The following is a 15391-nucleotide window of genomic DNA, read 5'->3' as shown; positions in this document are numbered from 1 at the left end:
GAAGCAGAGGCCTTGCCGCACACTACAGCTAGTTGTCATCAAGATTGTGAATAGTTAATAAGTTGGAGTATCCCACTCATCCCTTCTCCTATCCCAGTTCTAAATAAAAAGACAAAAAAACAACATCCCCTGGATTGATTATTGACCGAGCCAAGGACTTTTAATGCTATTTGTCTGCTATCAGTTGCTAAGGGTAACCCAGGGGAATCCAGAAAGTGTAATACTCAGCAGTCCTCTAGGGGGCAGTGCTACATTGTATTCTGCAAAAATACCTTGTTGATCCTTCTGCTCTTTATCTCCCCCTTCTGTCCTTAATTCAGCTAGGGATTCTGTAGCTGTGGTGGCAACTCCGCACATGCTCAGTTTTCAGCGAGTTTCTATGCGGAGCATTTCTTCCCTATCACATCTGAGCAACCCATGCAGGGCTGCTGTTAGAAATCACAGGGCCCTATACAGGCTACCTGGTGGGCAAAAACAAAAGTATTGCATTTATAATTTTGTTCAGTGCATATACATTATCTCACAAAACCAGAGCTTCACAGGTTGCCACTAGAATCCTCTTCTATCCTCCATGATGACATAACAGAGCTGGTGGATGTTAGAGACCTTGCGCTCCTCCACCTTTCGTTTGAGGATGCCCCACAGATGCTCAATAGGGTTTAGGTCTGGACAGTGCTTTAAGTGGGCCGGTACGCACTGGTACTCAGTACCGCCACTTCCAAATATGGCTCTTGAGCATACCGCCACCTCTCCGTGCGCCTTAGCGTACCGGTATGCTCATTTCCCACTCCAGAGCCAGACCAGTCACCACCAGTGAGTCCCCATGCTCCGGAGTCCCAGCCCAGGTCAGCGACAGAGCTGCCACGCTGCTGGCCTGTATTGCAGTGCACTGGTTGCTATCGCCGCTCGGTGTCTAGCAACCAGTGATGTCATCTGAGGAGGAGGAGAGCGAGGCACCGGCGTACACTGCAGAGCCTCCTTCCTCCTCTGCTGCGTGCCGAGTGGAGTGTTGGCTCCACCCACCTCCTCCCTTCAGCTACTCCAGGCCAGCACAGCACAGTGAGTAGGAGCAGTTCTGGGGACCCTGTGGGGACCCTAATGTGAGGGGGGTGCTCTGCGGGGACCCTGATGTGGGATGGGATGGGGGAGCTCTGTGGGGAACCTGTGAGGAGGGGGAGTGCTGTGTGGGGACCCTGATATGGGATGGGGGGGGGGCTCTGTGGGGAACCTGTGAGGAGGGGGAGTGCTCTGTGGGGACCCTGATATGGGATGGGGGGCTCTTTGGGGACCCTAATGTGAGGAGAGCGGGTGCTCTGTGGGTGGGGATCCTGATGTGGGATGGGATGGGGGACTCTGTGGGGACCCTAATGTGAGGAGGGGGGTGCTCTGTGGGGGCCCTGATGTGGGGTGGGGGACGCTCTGTGGGGACCCTGATGTGGGGGGGTGCTCTGTAGGGACCCTAATGTGAGGAGGGGGGTGCTCTGTGGGGACCCTAATGTGAGGAGGGGGGTGCTCTGTGGGGACCCTGATGTGGGTTGGAATGGGATGGGGGGGGCTCTGTGGGGACCCTAATGTGAGGAGAGCGGGTGCTCTGTGGGTGGGGATCCTGATGTGGGATGGGATGGGGGACTCTGTGGGGACCCTAATATGAGGAGGGGGGGTGCTCTGTGAGGACCCTGATGTGGGATGGGGGGGCTCTGTGGGGACCCTAATGTGAGGAGGGGGGGTGCTCTGTGGGGGCCCTGATGTGGGGTGGGGGACGCTCTGTGGGGACCCTGATGTGGGGGGGTGCTCTGTAGGGACCCTAATGTGAGGAGGGGGGTGCTCTGTGGGGACCCTAATGTGAGGAGGGGGGTGCTCTGTGGGGACCCTGATGTGGGTTGGAATGGGATGGGGGGGGCTCTGTGGGGACCCTAATGTGAGGAGGGCGGGTGCTTTGTGGGGACCCTGATGTGGGATGGGGGGTGCTCTGTGGGGACCCTAATGTGGAGGGGGCGCTCTGTGGGGGCCCTGATATAAAAAAAATGTATAGGCTATAATAGAGTACCGGCACCTCTTTTGGGGCACTTAAAGCACTGGGTCTGGAGACATGCTTGGCCAGTCCATCACCTTTACCATCAGCTTCTTTAGAAAGGCAGTGGTCATCTTGGAGGTCGTAATCATGTTGGAATACTGCCCTACAACCCAATCTTCGAAGGGAGGGGATCATGCTGTGCTTCAGTATGTTACAGTACATGTTGGCATTCATGGGTCCCTCAGTGAACTGTAGTCCCCAGCAGAGATGTATAGTAACTAAGTAGAACTACTTCCCTACTGTACTTAAGTACCGAAAGGCGGTATCTGTACTTTCCTAGAGTAGAATTTTTTTCTCCTACTTCCACTTTTACTTCACTACATTTTTTCAATGATTTCAATACTTCTACTCCATTATTTTTTTTTTGTGCTGCATAGTTACTCGTTACTATTATAAAAATTACCACTGCCAGAACAGTAGATGGCAGGTTTCATGAAGCTCAAAACATGTGTATTATCAGCGCATACGAAAATAAATGCTACTGTATGTATAAATAAAAGCTGCATTTGAAATAATAAAAAACAATATGATGTTCAAACTTTTGACTTCTTTCTTTAATAACTACATAACACAGTACTTGTACTTTTACTTTCAGTACTTGAGTAGCAAAATTTAAAAAAAAACTACTTGCAATACTTAAGTACAAAAAATGTTGAATACTTTAGTACTTCTACTCAAGTCACTTTTTGATCGAGCACTTGTACTTTTACTCAAGTATGGGTTTTGAGTACTTTATACAACTCTGGTCCCCAGTCGCGGAAGCACTCATGCAGCCCCAGACCATGACACTCCCACCACCATGTTTCACTGTAGACAAGACACACTTGTCTTTGTACTCCTCACCTGGTTGCCGCCACACACGCTTGACACCATCTGAACCAAATAAGTTTATCTTGGTCTCATCAGACCACAGGACATGGTTCCAGTAATCCATGTCCTTAGTCTGCTTGTCTTCAGCAAACTGTTTGCAGGCTTTCTTGTGCATCATCTTTAGAAGAGGCTTCCTTCTGGGACAACAGCCATGCAGACCAATGTGATGCAGTGTGCGGTGTATGGTCTGAGCACTGACAGGCTGACCCCCCACCCCTTCAACCTCTGCAGCAATGCTGGCAGCACTCATACATCTATTTCCCAAAAACAACCTCTGGATATGACGCTGAGCACTCAACTTCTTTAGTCCACCATGTTGAGGCCTGTTCTGAGTGGAACCTGTCCTGTTAAACCTCTATATGGTCTTGGCCACCGTGCTGCAGCTCAGTTCCAAGATCTTGGCAATCTTCTTATAGCCTAGGCCATCTTTATGTAGAGGAACAATTCTATTTTTCAGATCCTCAGAGAGTTCTTTGCCATGAGGTGCCATGTTGAACTTCCAGTGACCAGTATGAGAGAGTGAGAGCGATAACACCAAAATGAACACACCTGCTCCCCATTCACACCTGAGACCTTGTAACACTAACGAGTCACATGACACCGGGGAGGGGAAATGGCTAATTGGACCCAATTTGGACATTTTAACTTAGGGGTGTACAAACTTTTGTTGCCAGCGGTTTAGACATTAATGGCTGTGTGTTGAGTTATTTTGAGGGGACGGCAAATTTACACTGTTATACAAGCTGTACACTCACTACTTTACATTGTAGCAAAGTGTCATTTCTTCAGTGTTGTCACATAAAAAGATATAATAAAATATAATATTATAATAAAATATTTACAAAAATGTGAGGAGGGGTGTACTCGCTTTTGTGGGATACTGTGTGTATATATATATATATATATATATATATATATATATATATATATATAAACAGCCTTTGGAATACAGAATAAAAATACAGTAAGTAAATAGGATCAATAAACAGTTTCAAATGGTCATACAAATACAGTATATATATATATATATATATATATATAAATATATTATAGATATATATGTATATATATATATATATATAGATATAGATAATATATGTATGTATATATATATATATATATGTATATATATATATATATATATATATATATATATATATATACACAGTATGTATGTGTATATATATATATATATATATATATATATATATATATACATATATATATGTATATATATATGTACATATATATATATATATATATATATATATATATATATATATATATATATATATGTATGTATATATATATATATATATATATATAATATTTATATATATATATATATATATATATATACTGTTTTTGTATGACCATTTGAGACAGTTTATTGATCCTATTTACTTACTGTATTTTTTTCTGTATTCCAAAGGCTGTTTTTTTTTTAACAATTGACCAGCATCAGAGGACTGGAAGCTCCTCCTGGCTGGGAGAGAGCTGGGTCATGTGACAATAGATTAGGTTAAAGGTATGTAGATGTTTTTTTTTTTTTTAAATAAAATAATTAATGCCATCATCCCCATACGGAAACAGTAGGGGTGCCTCCTGTCTTTTTTTTTTTAACAACAGCAACATTACTCCATTGACAGGACATCATTAAACACATATCCCCCTGCTCCTGCATACTGCTCTCTTTGTTTTCCCAAAGGTCTACATAGAGCCTTTATCTTTGGTGATGTACTTGCATATGTAAGCACAAGATAAGGCATCGGTGGAAGCTCCCTAGGGCCCAATGGGGGAAGGGGCTCCTTTCAGAAACAAAAAGGGAGGAAGGAAAAAAATGGCCTAAAGTGTCAATATTGGTTGCTTAGCAGATTCTGCAATTACGCTTTTGTGTCCTGAGAGCTCAGCCCACTGGTAACACAAATGGTCATTTCTAAGGAGAAAAGTGTCCCACCACTATACCTCTATAGGGACATTAGGTGACTCCTATCTGCAGCACCTCCCTCACACTATGGCTTAAGCTGGCCATACAGTAGATGGATAGAATTTCAAACATCTTTGGAAAATTCATACGAAAACTCCCAGAACATTTGATTGTCATTTGAAAGATTTTGTTTGCTTTTAACATTTGATTTTGGAATGAATGAATGAATAAAAACCACAGGAAAAAATTTCCAGTCTGCTCCTTCAATTTTTTTTTTTATCATTGCATTCACGAACATCAATTTGACTCCACTATGATTAGAAAAACGAACAAACTTTCCTAGCTAATTCTTTTTCTACAAACCTTAGATCCAAATTCTAACCGTCTATGGCCAGTTTTAGCCTAGCCATTTTCAAGCGGGGTCCTGTGGGACCATAGGGTTCTTCTAGAGATTACTAGGAGGTTCCTTGAGCTATGGCTGAGTGACCTCCCATCTGAGGGTGCCTGCATAGTATTGGGGTCAATGCCACTGGGCAGACCCAGCTGTGTGTCATAGACATGATTGGCAAGAAAAACAGGCAATTCGCTTCATTTTGAATATCCTTAAAAATGTTTACCCACATTTTATTAATTTATTGCTCGCCTTTAGCTTCTAATAAATGGATGGGCTGTGTTCTCCTGAATATGAAGTGTTGGTGATGTCACTGGTCTCTAGTGATTGGACAGACTATGTTCTCATGAATATGAAGTGTTGGGAATGTCACTGGTGTCTAGTGATTGGATGGGCCTGTATTCACATGAATATGAAGTGTTGGTGATGTCACTGGTCTCTAGTGATTGGATGGGCCTGTATTCTCCTGAATATGAAGTGTTGGTGATGTCACTGGTCTCTAGTGATTGGACAGACTATGTTCTCATGAATATGAAGTGTTGGGAATGTCACTGGTGTCTAGTGATTGGATGGGCCTGTATTCACATGAATATGAAGTGTTGGTGATGTCACTGGTCTCTAGTGATTGGATGGGCCTGTATTCTCCTGAATATGAAGTGTTGGTGATGTCACTGGTCTCCAGTGATTGGACGAGTTGTGTTCTCATGAATATGAAGTGTTGGGAATGTCTCTGGCCTCTAGTGATTGGAAGGGCTATGTTCTCATGAATATTAAGTGTTGGGAATGTCACTGGTCTCTGGTAAATGGACGGGCTGTGTTCTTATCAATAGGAAGTGTTGGGGATATCACTGGCCTCTGGTGAATGGACGGGCTGTGTTCTCATCAATATGAAATGTTTGGGATGTCATTGGTCTCTAGTTTTTGGATCACATGAATATTAAGTGTTCCGGTTGTCACTGGTCTCTAGTTTTTGGATCACATGAATATTAAGTGTTCCGGATGTCACTGGTCTCTAGTTTTTGGATGGGCCTGTATTCTCATGAATATGAAGTATTAATGATGTCACTGGTCTCTAGTAATTGGGTGGACTGTGATCTCATGAATATTAAGTGTTGGGCATGTCGCTGGTCTCTAGTAATTGGATTACATGAATATAAATTAATCAAGATGTCACCGGCCTCTAGTGATTGGACGAGCTGTGTTCTCATGAATATGAAGTGTTGGGAATGTCTCTGGCCTCTAGTGATTGGAAGGGCTATGTTCTCATGAATATTAAGTGTTGGGAATGTCACTGGTCTCTGGTAAATGGACGGGCTGTGTTCTTATCAATAGGAAGTGTTGGGGATATCACTGGCCTCTGGTGAATGGACGGGCTGTGTTCTCATCAATATGAAATGTTTGGGATGTCATTGGTCTCTAGTTTTTGGATCACATGAATATTAAGTGTTCCGGTTGTCACTGGTCTCTAGTTTTTGGATCACATGAATATTAAGTGTTCCGGATGTCACTGGTCTCTAGTTTTTGGATGGGCCTGTATTCTCATGAATATGAAGTATTAATGATGTCACTGGTCTCTAGTAATTGGGTGGACTGTGATCTCATGAATATTAAGTGTTGGGCATGTCGCTGGTCTCTAGTAATTGGATTACATGAATATAAATTAATCAAGATGTCACCGGCCTCTAGTGATTGGATGGGCTGTGTTCTCATGAATATGAAGTGTTGGGAATGTCACTGGTCTCTAGTGATTGGACAGGCTATGTTCTCATGAATATTAAAGCGGAGTTCCGGCCTCGGAAACTATTTTTCAATACAAATACCCCCGGGACAGTCAGGGCTAGTACATTTCATAATGGATAGCCTCTGAACTGTCCCCGGTTGCACTTACCTTTTAGAAGAAATACTTACCTTGAAAATGTCTTGTCCAGCGCTGCCATTTCAGGTGTGGTCAGCTGAAGCCAGCGCGTCCTCTTCGGTGTCCTCTTCCGTGTCCTCTTCGTCCCACAATGCCCTGCACCGGCCCCGCTTGTCACTTCCGGGGCTGCAGCATCATCCCTGCACAGCTTCTGGGCATGCCCAGAAGCTGTTTAGCAGGGAATGACTCCCCTGCCCCAGAACTGACGAGCGGGGCCGGTGCAGGCGCATTGATTCCTGATAGCGATGACGTTCAGCTCCCAGGAATCAATGCAAGCAGGAAGTGACGGCGCGGGCCGCGGCCGCGGAGGGAGAAAGCGGAAGAAAGGTGAGTATATTTTTTTCAATAACAAGGTAAGTAAAGAAAAAATATTGTCATTATCCATTTCTTTTTCAGGTGAATGTTAGCAAGCAGATGGCCCAAAGTCATTTTTGAGGCTGAAACTCTAAGTGTTGGGGATGCCACTGGTCTCTAGTGATTGGATGGGCCTGTATTCTTGTGAATATGATGTTTTTGGGATGTCACTGGCCTCTATTGATTGGACGAGCTGTATTCTCATGAATATTAGGTGTTAGGAATGTCACTGGTCTCTAGTAATTAGATCACATGAATATGAAGTGTTGGGGATGTCACTGATCTCTAGTGAATGGACGGGCTGCGTTCTTATCAATATGAAATGTTGGGGATGTCACTTGTCTCTGGTGAATGGACAGGCTGTGTTCTCATCCTTATGAAATGTTCAGGATGTCACTGGTCCCTTGTGATTGGATGGACTGTGTTCTCATGAATATAAAATGTCTTTGATGTCACTGGTCTGTTAATTGTACTGACAGACTCATATAAAATGTAAGCATTTTTGGACCAGTTTTATAGTGTGCCATTTTATTATTGAGTTTTTTTTTTTTTTCTAGTGGCAGCATTAATTCATAATGACTGGCTCTTCTATAAACATGATATATGTTTAATAGATTTACTAAATTGAATTTGAGTCATAAAATATTAATTGACTGCGTGTTTATTTAGCAGAGACAAGGGATCGCATATGTGTTTATCTATCATCCTAGAGGCATCAATCCTACATTCTGTCCTATCATTTGGGGTCTTTGATCTTCTACACACTACTCAGGAATGCACAGTTTTATCTTATATTTATTTATTTCAACTCTCAATAACCAGGTGAAGTCTTTCATTGTTAAACCTTCTGTTCTATATAACCTTATATGAACAGATGTTTAACCACTTTACCTCTGCTCACATTGCCGATACTGCGGCACAGTGACTTGTTATCGTCTGGCGACGTAGACCTACGTCACCAAACAATCCCCTCTCTCGGCAGCGCACGCACGCCGCCGGAGGCTCGCTCCCGCTGTATTCATTGTGATCACCGCCGCTCTTCCCCGATCGTAGGGGATCTAGTGTGGAAATCCGCCCGCTTGTGTAAACAAAGCGGGCGGATCTCCTAAGTGACAGGCAGGGTCAGATTGCAGATTTCAGCATAGCTGAACCTGCGATCTGTCCCTGTGTCACTCAGTCCCCTCCCCCCACACACGTCAGTAAGCACCAGGCATACATTAACCCCTCCCTCTCCAATAAAAATTAACCCCTTCCCTGCCATGTCATTTTTACAGTAACAGTGCATATGTATAGCACTGATTACTGTAGTAATGTCACTGGTACCCCCAAAAGTGTCAAAAATGTCAGTCAAGGGTCCGATCTGTCCGCCGCAATGTCGCAGTCCCGCAAAAAAAAACGCAGATCGCCGCCATTACTCGTTAAAAAAAAAACACCAAAAATTACAGAAATCTTTCCCTTAGTTAGTAAACGCAATAACTTTTGCGCAAACCAATCAAAATACGCTTATTGCAATTTTTTTTACCAAAAATATGTAGCAGAAAACAAATTGGCCTAAAATGTTAAAAAATATAGATTTTTACATTTTTTGGGGGGGGGGGGGGGAATTTCATATAAAAAAATGTGAAAAATATTGTTATTTTTTCAAAATTGTCGCTCTTTTTTTGTTTATAGCGCAAAAAGTAAAAATCGTACAGGTTATCAAATACCACCAAAAGAAAGCTCTATTTTTGGGGGAAAAAAGGACATCAATTTAATTTGGGTACAGCATCGCACAACCGCGCAATTGTCCGTTAAATTAACGCAGTGCCGAATCGCAAAATATGGCCTGGTCAGGAAGGGGGTAAAATCTTCCGGTCTTAAAGCGGTTAAAAATACGCTCATTGAGAATTTTTTTGTCAAAGACATGTAGCTATATACATTTTGGCCTAAATATATGACAAAAATGTAATATATTGGATATTTTTTAACTGTCAAAGTAAAAAAATATTGTTAATTTTTTCAAAATTGTCACAATTTTTTTATTAATATCGCAAAAAATAAAAATCGCAGAGATGATCAAATACCACCAAAAGAAAGCTCTGTTTGTGGGAAAAAAAAGGATGTAAATTTAGTTTGGGTATGGCATTGCATGACTGCGCAATTGTCAGTTAAATTCGCACAGTGCCGAATCGCAAAAGGTGGCCTGGACGTAAGACAGCAAAATCCTCCGGTGGTAAAGTGGTTAAGGTGCCTAAACCATAGCAAATTAATTGTCAAAGCCCCAGATTCATGTCGAACAGATGTTTGTTGAGGATTCACCCCAAGGAGAAACTGAACTGGTAAAGGGGTACTTTTTACTGTATGGTGCAGAGCAGGTTCACCCTACTCAAAGGTCTCCATTCACCCTCACTGGCCTCTTGCCAGTTCCAAAAAGAGATTGTGTATGGTAAGCAACATTCAGCCCAAATAGGACTTCTTGTGGTGGGACTATGGACCAATCACTCACCGACCATGTTAAAAGGGGACGGCAGGAGACCTCTACATATCTGGAGCAAAGGTGAAAGGGGATTAGCACTCTAATATGGAAGTATTAGGCCCCTTTCACCAGATATGTAGAGGTCTCCTGCCATCTACTTTCCTAGAGTAGAATTTTTTTCTCCTACTTCCACTTTTACTTCACTACATTTTTTCGATGATTTCAATACTTCTACTCTGATATTTTTTTTGTGCTGCATAGTTACTCGTTCCAATTATAAAAATTACCACTGCCAGAACAGTAGATGGCAGGTTTTTATGAAGCTCAAAACATGTGTATTATCAGCGCATACGAATATAAATGCTACTGTATGTATAAATAAAAGCTGCATTTGAAATAATAAAAAACAATATGATGTTCAAACTTTTGACTTCTTTCTTTAATAACTACATAACACAGTACTTGTACTTCTACTTTCAGTACTTGAGTAGCAAAATTTTTAAAAAAACTACTTGCAATACTTAAGTACAAAAAATGTTGAATACTTTAGTACTTCTACTCAAGTCACTTTTTGATCGAGCACTTCCACTTCTACTCAAGTATGGGTTTCGAGTACTTTATACAACTCTGCCTTTCACACATACGGACCCCATTCAATTCATTAGTTCAGTCACGTTTTTTTCGCATCAGTTTTTTTCAGTCAACGTCAGTCTCACATCCGTTTTTCATTTGTCTTCAGTTTTTCATCCGTTATTATAATTTTTTCATCCATTTTTCATCCCTTGTCATTAGTTTTTTATCCTTTGTCATCCATTGTCATCCATTTTTCATCCGTTTATCGTCCATTCCTTATTTTGAACGGATGAAAAATAGGGCTTTCATCGGTTCAAAAAAACGGATGTGGACGGAGGCGGATGAAAATGGATGTAAATGAATGATCATCCGTTGTCATCAGTTTTGTCTGTTTTTCATCCGTCAACAGATGGATGAAAAACGGATGAACGGTCCATATGTGTAAAATGGGCCGTAAGGGTTCCAAAGGATTCCGTTACGGGTATGCTTATTGCCTGAAGCAGGGCCGTCTTTATTCTTGATTGGACCCTGGGCAAAAATTTTCTTGGGCCCTCTTGAATCCACTTATCAACTATTTGGGGGCTCAAGGGGCAGCTGCTTTGGGCCCCACAACAATGACTAGACCCGGGACCTGCCCCTTTTGCCCTGTGTTAAAGACAGCCCTGGCCTGAAGTAGATAGAAAATCATCTAAACTGTGAGGTGGGTCACAAGTTTAGATATGTTGGATCTCATACAGCCATATCCTAGTACTCTTTCAGGCGTATCTCAGTACTTTCTCAGATGTATCTCAGTATTATCTTGGCTATATCTCAGTACTATTTAAGGTACATCTCAGTAATATTTTAGGGGTATCTCAGTACTATCTCAAGTATATCTTGGGTATATTGCTGTACTATCTCACGCATATCTCTACTATCTCACGCATATCTCTACTATCTCAGGTATATCTCTACTATCTCAGGTACAGTATATCTCAGCACTTTCTCCGGTATATCACTGTACTATCTCAGGTATATCTCACACTATTTAGGCACTATCTCTGGTATATCTCTACTATCGCAGGTATGTCTCTGTACTATCTCAGGTATACACACAGTATATCTCTATACTATCTTAGGTATAGCTCAATACTATCTCAAGTATACCTATGCACTTACTGTCTGAGATTTATCTCAACATTATCTCAAGTATACATCAACACTACCCCAGATACATCTCTGTACTATCCCAGGTCTACCTCAGTACCATCTCAGGTCTACCTCAGTACTATATCAGGTATATTTCATAACACCATTCCTGGTATATCTTTGTATTATCTTAGGTATAGCCGAACACTATTTCCGTTATATCTTTATACTATCACAGGTACATCTCAGTATTATATCAGATATATCTCAGCACTATCTCAGGTGTATCTCTGTATTATCTCAGGTATATCCCAGCACTATCTCAGGTGTATCTCTGTATTATCTCAGGTAAATCCCAGCACTATCTCATGTATATCTTGAGGGTATCTCTGTACTATCTCAGGTTTATATCTGTACTATCTCAGGTATATCTTTGTACTATCTCGTGTATATCTCAACAATATCTCAGATATATCTCTGTAGTATCACAAGTACAGTATTTGAGCAAAATCTCAGGTGTATCTCAAAGCTTTTTAGGTATATCGCAGCACCATCTCAGATTCAACTCAGTACTGTATCCGGCGTATCTCAGTACTGTTTTAGGTACACTCTCTCACATACTGTATATCTTAGTATTCTTACAGATATATCTCAGAATTTTTAGGTATACCTCAGCATTATCTCAGGTACGGTATGTTTAAGCATTATCTCAGGTATATTTCAGCAATCTCTCAAGTGTATCTCAGCTACAGTATATCTGTAGCAAGAATTCAGCGCTATCTGAGGTATATCTCCTGTGTGTCTCAGCGCTGTCAGATGTATATTTCAGGACTCCGGGGTGTCTCCGCACTGTCTCAGGCAAATTTTATCACAATGTCATTACATATTTTGACACTATCTCAGGGCTATCTCATCACTATCTCAGGTACACTATATTCCCAGCACAATCTCAGGTACATTCCACAACAATCTAAGGTACATCTCAGCACTATCTCAGGTACATCTTAGTACTATCTCAGGTATATCCCAGCACTATCTTAGGTTTATCTCAGCACTATCTCAGGTATATACCAGAACAATCTCCGGTAGTACTATCTCAGGTATATCCCAGCACTATCTCAGGTACATCTCATCACTAACTCAGGTATCTCAGCAGAATCTCAGGTACACCTCAGCACTATCTCAGGTACAGTATATTACGAGCACAATCTCAGGTACATCTCAGAACTATCTCAGGTAGTTCCCAGCACTATCTCAGGTACATCTCAGTCATCACTAACTCAGGTATATCCCAGCAGAGTCTCAGGTACATGTCAGCACTATCTCAGGTATATTACGAGCACAATCTCAGGTACATCTCAGAACTATCTCAGGTATATTCCAGACAATCGCAGGTACATTTCAGCACTAACTCAGGTATATCCCAGCAGAATCTCAGGTACACCTCAGCACTTTCTCAGGAGTATCCCAGCACAATCTCAGGTGTATCTCACCGCAATCTCAGGTTCATCTCAGCACCATCTCAAGCATATCCCAGCACTATCTCAGGCAGCACTATCTCAGGTATATCCCAGCACAATCCCAGGTACAGCTCAGGTATATCGCAGCACTATCTCAGGTAAAGCTCAGCACTATCTCGGGTATATCTGACTACAATCTCAGGCAAATCTCAATACTATCTCAGGTATATCCCAGCACAATCTCAGGTACATCTCAGCACTATCTCGGGGATATTCCAGCACTATCTCAGGTACACCTCAGCACTAACTCAGGTATATCCCAGCAGAATCTCAGGTACACCTCAGCACTTTCTCAGGAATATCCCAGCACAATCTCAGGTACATCTAAGCACTATCTCAGGTGTATCTCACCACAATCTCAGGTACATCTCAGTTCTATCTCAGGTGTATCTCACTACAATTTTAGGTACATCTCAGCACTATCGCAGGTATATCCCAGCCCAATGTCAGGTTCATCTCAGCACTGTCTGAGGTAAATCTCTGCACAATCTCAGGTTCATCTCAGCACTGTCTGAGGTAAATCCCTGCACAATCTCAGGTACATCTCAGCACTATCTCAGGTGTATCTCACCACAATCTCAGGTACATCTCAGCACTATCTCAGGTGTATCTCACCACAATCTCAGGTACATCTCAGCACTATCTCAGGTGTATCTCACCACAATCTCAGGTACATCTCAGCACTATCTCAGGTGTATCTCACTACAATCTCAGGTTCATCTCAGCACTATCTGAGGTAAATCCCTGCACAATCTCAGGTACATCTCAGTTCTATCTCAGGTGTATCTCACTACAATTTTAGGTACATCTCAGCACTATCGCAGGTATATCCCAGCCCAATGTCAGGTTCATCTCAGCACTGTCTGAGGTAAATCTCTGCACAATCTCAGGTGCACCTCAGCACTATCTCAGGTACATGCCAGCACAATCTCAGGTACATCTCAGCACAATATCAGGTGTATCCCAGCACAATCTCAGGTACATCTCAGAACTATCTCAGATATATCCCAGCACTATCTCAGGTACATTTCAGCACTAACTCAGGTACACCTCAGCATTATCTCAGGTATATACGAGCACAATCTCAGGTACATTTCAGCACTAACTCAGGTATATCCCAGCAGAATCTCAGGTACACCTCAGCACTTTCTCAGGCAGCACTATCTCAGGTATATCCCAGCACAATCCCAGGTACATCTTAGCATTATCTCAGGTATATCGAAGCACTATCTCATGTTAATCTCAGCACTATCTCAGGTATATCGCAGCACAATCTCATGTTCCTCTCAGCACTATCTCAGGTATATCGCACTCTCATACAATCTTTGGGGTCCGCCAGTATATTTTTGCATTAGTTTAGAAGTGTGAAGAAGTTTTTAATTGTATTAATTTTAGTCACTTCAGGACATTATAAGGTGACATTGTGTATTTTGCTCTAAATTAGTTGGCCACGTAGTTATATGTACATAACAGGCTGAACTCAGTAGATAGCCAAGCTTAAATGTACTTAAAACTTTGCAGCCCTACTGAAGCAGGTATTTTCAAGTATAGAAGACATACGTAGAAGAAGTCCAATGTCATTTACTGCACTATGCCCATATATGTATCAGCTCTATGCCAATAGGAGAAAGTCACCTTCCCTTCAAATTAGTCAAACCCCAGAAGCCTCCTAATCAAAGTATTCTGCATCCTCTTACCTGTACTTCATACCCGTAGATTTGCCCGTAGACTCCCGTAGCATATTCGTAAGCAGCGGGAACACCTGATTGGGGTTCTTGGTTCCCAAGGGGGGAGTGCGCTGCTTAGTCTGCCCAGTGTTTCCCCCATTTTGCCCCCCAGAGGGGCGATTGGGGCAAAGACGGTCCTCGCTGGTCCTACTTCTTAGAGTCTGCTCAGTGCAAGCAAATGAAACTTGCATATTGAGACAGGTAAAAGGGGGAAGGTAGGATGCTTAATCAGGGAATGGGGCAACAGGGTGTAGGGGTCCCGCTAATAAAAGGAGTAAGAGAAGTCGGGGTTCCAGTAAGGAGGGATTGGCCTAGGTGCGTCAATATCCTTGGGGACAAGGGGTCCAGCAAGAAGGGGTAGCCTGAGGAGGGTCAATATCCTTATGCACAGGGGGGTCCAGCAAGGAGGGGTAGCCTGGGGGGACAATATTCCTGGGCACGGGGAGGGGGGGTTGAC

The 15391-nt window shown here is 42.5% G+C and overlaps 1 protein-coding gene across 1 annotated transcript in view; it reads right to left on the bottom strand.

Annotated features, from left to right (window-relative positions):
* Positions 1 to 15244, bottom strand: part of KCNAB3 (potassium voltage-gated channel subfamily A regulatory beta subunit 3) — a 95274-nt gene extending 80030 nt beyond the window's left edge. Inside the window, exon 1 of the mRNA XM_082257020.1 lies at positions 14905 to 15244. Within this exon, the coding sequence (XP_082113146.1) occupies positions 14905 to 15125 (221 nt within the window). The 5' untranslated portion in view covers positions 15126 to 15244. The remainder of the gene's footprint in view (positions 1 to 14904) is intronic.
* Between the last annotated feature and the right edge of the window lie 147 nt (positions 15245 to 15391).

This window comes from Pelophylax lessonae, assembly GCF_965119305.1.
Source record: "Pelophylax lessonae genome assembly, chromosome: 4".
In the NCBI taxonomy this organism is placed as follows: domain Eukaryota; kingdom Metazoa; phylum Chordata; class Amphibia; order Anura; family Ranidae; genus Pelophylax; species Pelophylax lessonae.
Note: the sequence above shows the minus strand (reverse complement) of the source record. Positions and strands in the feature narration are given on the sequence as shown.